At 35.8% G+C, this 11122-nt stretch overlaps 1 protein-coding gene across 1 annotated transcript in view; it reads right to left on the bottom strand.

The window, feature by feature from the left end:
- The window catches only part of LOC107681586 (atrial natriuretic peptide receptor 1-like), a 39834-nt gene that overhangs the window by 17947 nt on the left and 10765 nt on the right, over positions 1–11122 (bottom strand). The window contains exons 3-5 of the mRNA XM_016477900.1: positions 8598–8785; positions 6611–6724; positions 5081–5216 (exon numbers count right to left, since the gene is read on the bottom strand). Of these exons, the coding sequence (XP_016333386.1) occupies positions 5081–5216; positions 6611–6724; positions 8598–8785 (438 nt within the window). The remainder of the gene's footprint in view (positions 1–5080; positions 5217–6610; positions 6725–8597; positions 8786–11122) is intronic.

Raw genomic sequence — 11122 nt, 5'->3', positions numbered from 1 at the left:
TGTTTGTACAGTAAACAGGTTGTGTGTGTGAGATCATGAAGACTTGATTTTGGCTTATTTAGTTATATCTATCTATGCAATAAAGTGGAATACTGCAATAAGTTTAGTTTACGACCCCTATTAATCAAACATTTTTTCATTTTATTTATATATATATATATTTATTATTAGGCTATTATTATTATTATACCCTCACTGGGGGCTGAGCCCCCCTAAAATGAAAATCCTAGAATCGCCCCTGCTATGCACTCAATCAATAGTTATGAAAAGGGTTTCATTATCTTTACAATAAGGAGGATAAATGATTTTAGAAGTCAACTAAATAAAGTCTACTTACCCTTTCAAATGTCATGTAAAAGGCAGAACAATATGTAGAACATTCTGTGATTCCTGTCTATTCAGCAACTTTAAACTGCTGCAAAACCCTTGTGTGCCCAAGTATTTAGGAGACAGGATATAACTGTACTAGCTGGACAAAGAGTAGCTTAGTAATTTAAATTTTTGGGGCGGCTGCTGTTACAGATGTCTGAATGAACGTCTTAATTTTTCAGAGATCTAATTGCAATCAGCAGCCAAATAATCATTCTAATAAATATGAATGTCACACATCCTGCACAGCATGAACAGATCTTCTGCAAGTCATGTTTTGCTATTACAGAATGAATTAGAATGTTATCTTTAGTTAAAAGAATCAATGTCTTAAGTCTAAGATATTTTTAATGATCTAACATCATCAAAAAAATAAATAAATACAATTCTACAACTAAGCAAAACATATAGCGACAGCAGAGGGATTAAAAACAGCAACATCATATCAGGAACACACAAGGATACATCACATGTGTGAGTCCTTCAAAGAACATATAACCATAAATAATGCAGTATTGTATTTCACTGAGTCTCTGCCCTATTGAGACATTTTTTACCTGGAAAATAACGTGAAAAGAAAAAAGTATATATCATTGTTAGGAAAATAACATTGAAAACAGGTAAAAAAAATAACCTAAAAAAACATTCACCAATTATTAATTACTGATGCTTTGTTTTAGACAAAGATGTGGCTGATAAGGTTTAATGCAGTTGTTTTTGGACTGTAAACTCTGGAATGAGGCAGAAGTATGGTCAATCTCTTTCCAGCTCAAACAATAGCGAGAGTTTGGGGCGTGGCTTCTGTAGCAGGCTGAGCCAGAGGGTGTTTAGCTGGCTAACATGTTAAATGGGAAAAGAAAATCAGAAGTTCAAGCCAACATTCAAAGAATTGCCAAAATATTCAGACAATGGGGTAAAACAAGGGTAAATATTGGTGGAATTTGATGAAATCCATCGGGACACTGAACTTGAGTTTCTTCTCGACAGGTAAGCTAAATTCAAATTGTTAGCACTTTACTGTCAAGCCCTAGATAAAATAGTAAGATATCGTAAGGATAAGAATAATCGTAAGGGCATGATGAATGTAAGGGACGTTTGTTGTTACTAATAGCACAGAAACAATAGGCCTACGTGGCTCTCTGGAATACTCAATTCTGATTGGTCAATTGCACAAATGATCGAAAAGCGTTGTAGAGAAACAGCGACATTGATTGAGCAGTGCTGTTAAAACAGGTTCATTTACTTAGGGAAATTATCATTGTAGGCTAGCTGTCCAAGTATTGCATTGGGTTTTTTTGTGTTCAACCATCCTGATTGTTATTTATGCATCAAATTCTGTACATGAATAAAACGATCCTGTCCATCCGAATGCCATTGAGTTTTAATTAATAATTTAATTATTTACATCATTATTATAGACAGACTGTCTGTAGTGCTCCTCAAATTCACTCTGTAGATTTCTAAACTTATATTTTAGAAAGGATTTTGGTTTTATATAAACAGCTACAGACCAAATCTCCAGTCATCAAATCTGACAAGGCAGCATTAAAGGTTATTGAAATCTGTTCACACACAATGACTTTAATATTACAGAAATGATCTCTGGTGATATCTAAACTTGTCTAAATCTGTTCCCCTCCTCTAGCTTTAAGATAATATGCTTGTAAAATTATAAAATAAAAAAATAAATTAAAAAAACCCAACTAAAAATATTTAATGTTGACATATTTTTTGAGTAGTCGTGCGATACAGCAAGTCAGTCATTATCACAAATCATGTAAAAAATATGATTAAAAGTTAATCATTTACTTATAAACTTATAAAATTTTTACTACATTGATAACTATACTGTTGTGAATTTTATTTTCTAGTCTGCTCCAAATCAAATGTAACAAAAGGACATCAGCAGGAAAAGCTGCAGTGCTTGAATGAGTCTAAGTCTGGCCCATGTGGTGGTCTATCACTTTCAGACCACTAGCTTTGGTCAGATGTCTCCAGAAACACACCTGGCTCTGTGTGTGGGTGGGCAAACCAACCATATGTAAGCTCTTTTTATTTGAAGCAGATCCCATGGCAACAGGACACCTGCTGATTTTGGAATAATGTGAGAGAAGTCAAATACTGTAGATTGGGATCAGATATAAAGTGACAGGGGGATGCATGAGTGTATGGTTGGATGATAATAGAAGAATTCTTATAAATGCTTCTAAAATGTCATTTTATGTCTAATTTGGTTTATCTTGTAACAAAAAAAAAAAACATGACACATTTGAGTTAAAGTTCTCTCAAGAACTGTCTTTTGCATTGCCAACTTGGATTTGTTTGTTGGACTGAATGCCAAATGCATCCTTCAGCCAACAGACACAGCACCAACAGATCTTTTGTTTATAAAAAAATTCCAATTAACATAAAAGGAAACTTTGACTTGTAATTATTTACAGTATCAAGCACAGTATGTTTCTGAAATAGAAGACATCTTCCAAGGTTGTTTGTCTCTAAAAGACAGGACCTCTTTCAACACGAAAATGTTTCATTTAAGATTTTCATCTAAGACACAGACAAACTCTTTACTAAGTCTTTAGTTCAGTTCACATGCTCAATGTCACAAATGTGTTTATTTGAATAGTGATCAAGAAATAGTGCAGAATCTTTTATTGCTCTAACTTTCTGCTTTATTTTTTCCTGTGCAACTTTCTAGATTTAAATAGAAAAATATCATATTTTCAATATTGTCTCAGAGTTTTGGTCCCCACTGTATGAAGGCTTGTTTAATAGACACTGTTTGTTAGTCTAAATAAATGGGTAAAATTGCTGGTTGATCTAGCTGTAAGTACAGCATCTTATTGCACAGAATTTCATGAAACTAGCTAAACACGGAATTACGAAACGAGGGAAACCTCCCCGATATTAGGCGCTGCTTTTAAATTACAGTGCATGAGAAACCGCATAAAGCAAATACTCCAAAATACTCCACGCTTCTGCCACGATTTATAAGCGATAAACAGCGCAAGTCGCTTGACCCATTCAGATATGACACAGAATTGTTATACAGTTGTGTGATGTGAGAACATTAAAGGTTCTGTAGTGATGCTGACTGAAAACAGCCACGACAATGAGGTATAGGCTATTGGAAAACGCCATTAGGCTTGTCAATTCAGCACCATAGTAATTTAACTTGAATAGCCTATGTGTTAGCAGAAATGTATTTATTCTAAATGTTACTGTTATTACATAATGGGGAATATTTTAATTTCATAGAAGGTGTTTTGTAGTTTCTTGGTGTTTAGTTTTTTTTTAACCACAAATTTTATAGTTTATTATTACTTATTATTTATTTAAAAACCATATAACCATGGTAATGAGGACCATGGTTTTACTTCTTGTGACCACCATCCTACTAATACTAGTCAGCTAAACTTTTCACCCAAAATGAAAATTGTCATCATTTACTCAACATCATGCCATTCCAAGCCTTTATGAATTTCTTTCATTCAAGAAATTTTTGTCCATACAGCAGAAATCAAGGGTAACCAAAATGGTTTGGTAACATTCTACAAAATCTTCTTTTGTGTTCAACAGAAGAAAGTCGTTTGGAATGACATGAGGGTGAGGAAATGATGACAGAATTTATTAGCAGTAACTTTCCAGCAGTCTAGCTCAAAATCAATGCTTTACTGTAATGTGACAAAAATGCATTATTAAGTTTATTGCATTTGTCGTGAATTCAGTAATATCTATCAGTAATAGTTTCTGTCCTGTTTTATGTGTTAATTTATGTACAGTCCTTTATTTCTATTCATTTATTTGGGGCAGTCATGGCCTAATGGTTAGAGAGTCAGAATTGGGTCCTGTCCCAAATGGCACCCTAAGCCCTTGCGGTCTTCCTCTGAGTCCGCACTTTCGTGACGTAATGCCGCTTTAACTGTCGGGTAGAAGTCTGCTGCGGAGCTCCCACCAGTGCGGGCTCGGCAGAAGTGCGGATCGAGGGCGCATAACGGCCGCAAAGAGGGCACTCGCAAGCACCCTTCTGAACACTAAAATAACAAATTTGAACACCCTACGGTCTCATGGCCTTAACGGACACACGTACGCGGCGGCCATTGTAAGTCCGTAAGACCGCAAGTGCACATGAAGTGTTCCATTTGGGACAGGGCCTTGTAACCCGAAGGTTGCGGGTTCGAATTTCGGTCCCGGCAGGGATTGTAGGTGGGGGGAGTGAACGTACAGCGCTCTCTTCAACCTTCATTACCACGACTGAGGTGAGACCCTTTAGCAAGGCACCAAACCCCCAACTGCTCCCCGGGCGCCGCAACAATATGGCTGCCCACTGCTCCGGGTGTGTGTTCACGTATGTGTGTGCACTTGGATGGGTTAAATGCAGAGTACAAATTCCAAGTATGGGACACCATACTTGGCCACACGTCACTTCACTTTACTCCAATTGACACATCAAAACATTCAAGGGGGAATTTGTGGGCCGGATGGGCTTGATTTGTCCAGGGATAAATTTTAACCCCAGTCCAGAACCAGTGATACACATTAATCGAGACAGTCCCATGTTGCTTTTAAGAGCTTCTTAAACCTTATTTAAAAAAAAATCAGCATCACATAAAACATTATCAGCACTGAATTGAACTAGTTTATTTTCTATGAAAGATGAATCCTGAGCTCAGGTTCTGGATTTAGGGTTTCAGTTAGATCATGTGCTCACCATAATAAGTCCGGTTCCACATTCTCTTTGTGACAGACTCTCCTGAAGGTCGATCGTGTGCTTCTGCGAGACTCTCATTTAGAGCATTGCAGTACAACATCAGACCGTCATAGAAACCACCTGAGATGATGTTCATCTGAAAGAATTAAATACATAAGTGAATACAAAGACGAACTAATTCATGATCATCACTATGAGCCTCATAGATTGTAAAACAACTAATTTAATTTCATTTTCAATGTACATAAAACCTAATTTCCTATGTGGCATGGTTTCACCAGCATTACAAATCAGTGTTCAGCATCCAAAGTCCATCATGCTGGTACTGATGGATGTGTTAGATTGATTTTCTCGACACAAATCCTACTTGGAACATGTTATTGTTCTGTTGATTTTCTAAATATACCTGATCTGATCTGAATCCTTAATCAAACATTTGTCATAAATGAAAAATGAAAGTCAGACTGCGTGAGGCACTGGGAAAAGTGCTTCATCTCTTAATCTTTTGTCCCGAGCCATTCTGACCCTTTTACCCCCGTAGAGATCCATTTACATGCAAATGAACAGAGATGATGAGAGACTTGCTTTTTTTTAAGGCACAGTCACTGGAAAAGAGTATTTCCTTTTATATTTCGCTTCACTCAAGCTCCCTGTTACTTTCGAAATGTGAACTGGGACCCAGAAAAACACTTAAAGATGATCTCAGACTTAGGCGTCTCAATTAGAATCCACACTGAGGGGAAAATCCACAAAGCCTCCGAAAAATTAAGACAGACGTGCTCATATGGCTTGTTCATCTGGTAGAGAACAGTGATAAACATACAGAGGTCCTCTCAGAAGCACACCCGATGTTAAACACCCCATGAAATGGCTCAACAAGCCCTGTTTTCTCTCCTGTTTCTGTGTGAATGTGTTTTTATTCACTTTGTTTTGAGATGCACGGTGAAATAAAGATGAAGATCCTGAATTGAACTAGATTACCTCTTTACATGCATATTATATGTGCCCTACTCTCTTAAATTCAATAAACAGGACAGACATTAACAGACAAATGCATCATACACATTAGCTCCATAACTAGAAACATGATATTTTACTTACATTAAAATACATGAATGCAGTGCAGCTTAAAGCTCTTTGTCCAAATTGTCACATTAATTTCATATTCTGGGCCTCACACATACATAGATATATATAATTACGTTAAACTTTTACGATTTTTGAAGAAAGAAAGCAAAAGTGCACTGTAGCCTGTTTCTGCAGTGAATAGTGAATAGAGGACTATTACAGAAAAAGCTGTAAGCACACATAATGCATTTTGGCTGAAAAAAACATTAATTTAAATTATTTTGTGTCCATTTAAGCGCTTCATGAGAGACCCCTGACTGTAATGGAGGCACATAGAGTTTCTAACAAGATAGAAATAACTAGTAATTTCAAGGGAAGGTTTCAAGTCTTGGTAGAAAGGCATAATACAACAACCAAAAAAGAAAAGAAAACAATAAATAACTTCACAATGATCTCTCTTACCAACGAATCCTCCACTGTGAAGTTGAACATTTGTTTGGCATCTGATTTTAGATCATTGACAAACTCCTTGTACTCCTGATTCTGCGGCTCTAGGTAGGTCAGAATCTTCACACTCTGAAAAAATATACAAAATATAAACAATTTCAAAATGTGAAACTGAAGAATATGCGAAGAGGAAAATGTTATCCGTTTTAATATTTTCAAATTGTAATTTAATTTAATTTTCAACAGTCATTACCCCCTTTAACTGTCACTTTTGATCAGTTTAAACGGGTCATATGATGTGATTTAAATTTTTCCTTTCTCTTTGGAGTGTTACAAGCTCTTGGTGCATAAAGAAGATCTGTAAAGTTGCAAAGACTAAAGTCTCAAATCCAAAGAGATATTCTTTATAAAAGTTAAGAATCAACCACGTCTACCTAAAACGGCTCGTTCTAACACGCCCCCACATGTCTACGTCACAATGTGGGAAGATTTGCATAACGCCGCCCAAATGTTCACGCAAAGAAAGAAGGCGTAACTTTTATTCTCGGTGTAGTATTGTTGCTGCCGCCATGTCGTGAAGGCGCTGTGCATCTTGTTGGCAACAAACTACCGCAATCCGACATACATTTCTGGGGCTCTAAAACATTCCATCAAAACTGTGATTCAGACACAAGAATCAGCTCTTTAAAATGCTGAAAGTGTGCTTGACTACATGGTGCATTTGGATTGGATATATGCCTGGTTATAATGCTCTTCTCCAACATTTGATGAATAACTGCTGACATCACATTCACAGACAAATTGCAATCAGATCAAATGCTAATATTCTTAAAAACCTGTTAACAAACATTTAACACGTTCTTTTCTTGACAGACTGAAGTATTTCTCTTATAATTCCCAACTTAAGTATGAATAGTTTGTTAATTTGGTCAGGTAGGAAAATTAAGAATATGCATAAAGTGTCTGTTTGTATGTTGTGTGCAGTCATAATCTTTAATCTACCAAAGCTAAGGTCCATTGAGAGTCAGCATGTCCTGTATCTGACTGTGCGTGGGTTCATCAGAGGGTACTGAGTGCTGGAGTTCAGACTTTTTCTCATGCTCTGCACAGAAACTCTTGCACTCTAAGGCGGCTGTTATCACAGTAGCTGGTGACTGCAGTTCTGTGACACCAACCAAAGCCAGAGTGATCTGCAGAGCATTTGACAAGAATATGGCTCAGATTTTGAGTCCGCTGAGACAACAGTGATTGTTTTGCGTTAGATGGTGTTGAAATTAAACATGTTGTTGTTATGTCATTAGACACACTTAAAGCAAGGCTCTTTTAACAATTCTGATGAAAAAGCTTCATTAAGATCCATAACTGTCTCTCTCCTCCATTATCATCATAATCATTTTCATATCAAATTGAATAATATTAGTTATATTTCTGGTAATAACCACAGAACCAAACCTGCAGAGAAACTTAAACCATGAAAGTAAGGATGCTGAGTGTGCGTGTGTGTGTGTGTGTGTGTGTGTGATGCTTTACTGTGCAGACAGGGCTTACAGGACAAATTTAATAAGGACATCTGATAACAACAGCTATCACCATACAGAGCAAGACAGACGAGCAGACAAAGAATACATATCTAGAATTAGGTTTATTAGAGACTATATACTGAATTAAGTATTTTCCTTGTTAGGCAAAAATCTTGTTAATTTTTTTACTACTTTAAATGAGAGTGGTAAATAAAAATTATTTTAATTTAAGATAATTTCTCTGAAAACAAGTCTTAATATATTATATTATTATTATAATGTTTTAATATTATTATATTATTCAATTATTATTCATATTAAAAATTAAATATTTTATATTGCTATTTTATATTTTTACCGAAATATACTCAATGACTGAAAATGATTTTTCTTTTAAAAATGTATCTCTAATCTTTATTTTTAAGAATGTATCTCCTAATCTCTGTCATTCTCTCTCATGTTTTATGAAAGGCTTTAATCACCTGGAAGGCCTCCTTTGCAAAGACATCATCAGGGTCTCCTCTGGCCCACGGCTGAGAAGGCCTGGACTCCAAACTGCGTCCAAAGATGTCAATGTAGAAGAAGACATACTCCTCCTTAGGGAGACCTGCCCTGTGGAAGTTCACCATCAACTGCCGGAAAATATCCGGAGAACAGCATACAAACACCACTGTAACGAAAAAGAGAGAGAAAACAAAGGATATCGACATGAGAAAAACTTTAGCCTCTTCATCATTTATATCAGCATTTCCTTTATATGAGATAGAACAAATATAGCGTTTTTGTACTCCCATTAGCACTTTTACCAGAAATGACCTGGTAATCAATACCATAATGTCATTACCTCAGCATAACGTGTCAATTTAACACATCCAGACAGGAATTAGTATGTGTGTGCATTTTAGTTAATGCGTGTAAATGTGTCTGTATGGTGCATTAATGCATTTATGGCCCTGAATGTGTCTGTACTGTCTGTTCTATGCTTTTAGCTTCACACGTCATACTGTACATGTTTTTCATGATTCATTCACACTGCATAATATTGTTTTCCTAAACAGTCTTGTTTTCCAGTATCTTAAAAACAACATACATTTATTTGCAAGATAAATTTACGTTTATGTTTATGCAAAAATGCATGAAATACTAAGACTTGCTTTCAGAGAATATATATTTAAGTACATTTTTACATTTATTTTATTACAATTTCTGTGAGGTTTTTGTTTAAAATAAAAAAAAAGCTAATGGGATTGGTCATTAAAATTTTTTATTTTTTTTCAGAGAATGAAATATATTCTCTAAAAAAACAGGTCTTAATATCTTACGTAGTTTTGCTTCTCAAGTAAACTTTTCTTGTTTAAAAGATTTTTAGATATTTGTATTGGAAAATGAGAAGGAAATACTGATAAATAAAAAAATTTTTGCAGTGTAAATATAACCAGCAGAAACATTCTCATTTTTATTGAGCTAAACAGGATGTTTCATAAGAATGATGATAAGGAATAGATTTTATATGAAACGGATGTTAAGCTTCTCCTCAACATTTCAGATAATAAAAACATACAGGCGAGAGAAGCAACCACCAACAAGGAGAGAAAGAAATCTGGACAAGAAAACAAAATGCTTCATTAACTCTGATCAAATGAGTGAAGTAATCACAGAGACAGTCAGAGAAAGCGATAGAACTTGACTCCAGACCAGACAGTCATTTGCAGAGTGAGTGTAATTGCAGGAGACCTACAGTATGCTAACAGCCACGTACGTACGTACATGTGTGTGTGTGTGTGTGTGTGTGACTGCTGCTCAGTGACGCAATGTAATTTCAGTATGTGGATAATAATGAATATAGCTGAGAGATGGGTTTAGAATTTTAGAAGAGTTCTGCAAATTAACATCTATATATAAGCATCTCTGCCAATGTAATGGAATATGAGTAAAGTATAGGGGGGAACATCCATTCATCCATCCATCTGAGACTTTAAACAAAAATCTTTGTTTTTGCAGATCTGAGTAGTGAGGGAGTGACAATGACAGTGAAAGGCAAAACTTGCTCAGCTTTGCAAATGTGCGTATAATTCAGAATATAACACGACACCTGTGCTACAAACAAATGCTACAAACAAGTTAACAATTTGAGAGATTTTTAGTACATATGAAATAAACACAAACTGGCTTCTAACTTGTCTAAACTGGTCATTTGCTGGTTCAAGCTGCTAGAAAATTTTGATCAGCAACAAACCAGTTACCAGCTGGTTATGCCATATTAAAGGGATAATTCACACAAGAAGACAATTCTGTCATTGTTTACTCCCCCTTCTGTCATCCCAAACCTGCATGTGGAAAATAAAGAAGATATTTTGAGAAATGTCTCAAGATTTTTGTCCATACAATGGAAGTCAATGTGCTCCAATGTTTGGTTCCCAACGTTCTTCAAAATATCTTCTATTGTGTCACACAGAAGAAAGTATAGGTTTGGAACAACATGAAGCAACAACAGAATTTTGTTTTTTGGGATGGTTTTTGGAACATGGTTTCTGGTTAACAAGCTATTTAGACCAGATAATGAAAAGCTAAAGATTGCTAAAAAGCAGCATGTGAATTTTCTGTAGGAATTTTCTGTACAACATATACATCCTAAAATCTGTTTGAAACTGTGTGGCACTACATCTGGGATGTTACTCTCTCACCCCGTCAGAATAAAACCCTTATAGACATAGATTTGATCTGAAAAACACACACAGAGCAGTCTGCAGGCTACTAAAGTAACACATAACTGCGAAGTAAATTGGTAATATATAGGAGGATAGAAAGTCCTACTGTGAGTGAGTCAGCGGTTCAGTTCTTTGTGTCTGAAGTCAATACTGAACTACCACAGAACCAGACCTTTACCTGCCCACATGACTCTTGCCATGACAAAACCCAGCCGTCTATCACTTTGACAAGAATTAAAGAAAAAGAATGAAGAAACAACTAAGATGCGCAAAATGCTGCCTCAATCAAATATCAAACT

The sequence above is a fragment of the Sinocyclocheilus anshuiensis genome, unplaced genomic scaffold (genome assembly GCF_001515605.1).
Source record: "Sinocyclocheilus anshuiensis isolate Anshui unplaced genomic scaffold, SAMN03320099.WGS_v1.1 scaffold2178, whole genome shotgun sequence".
NCBI classification, from domain to species: domain Eukaryota; kingdom Metazoa; phylum Chordata; class Actinopteri; order Cypriniformes; family Cyprinidae; genus Sinocyclocheilus; species Sinocyclocheilus anshuiensis.
This window is presented reverse-complemented; position numbering and strand designations above follow the sequence as displayed.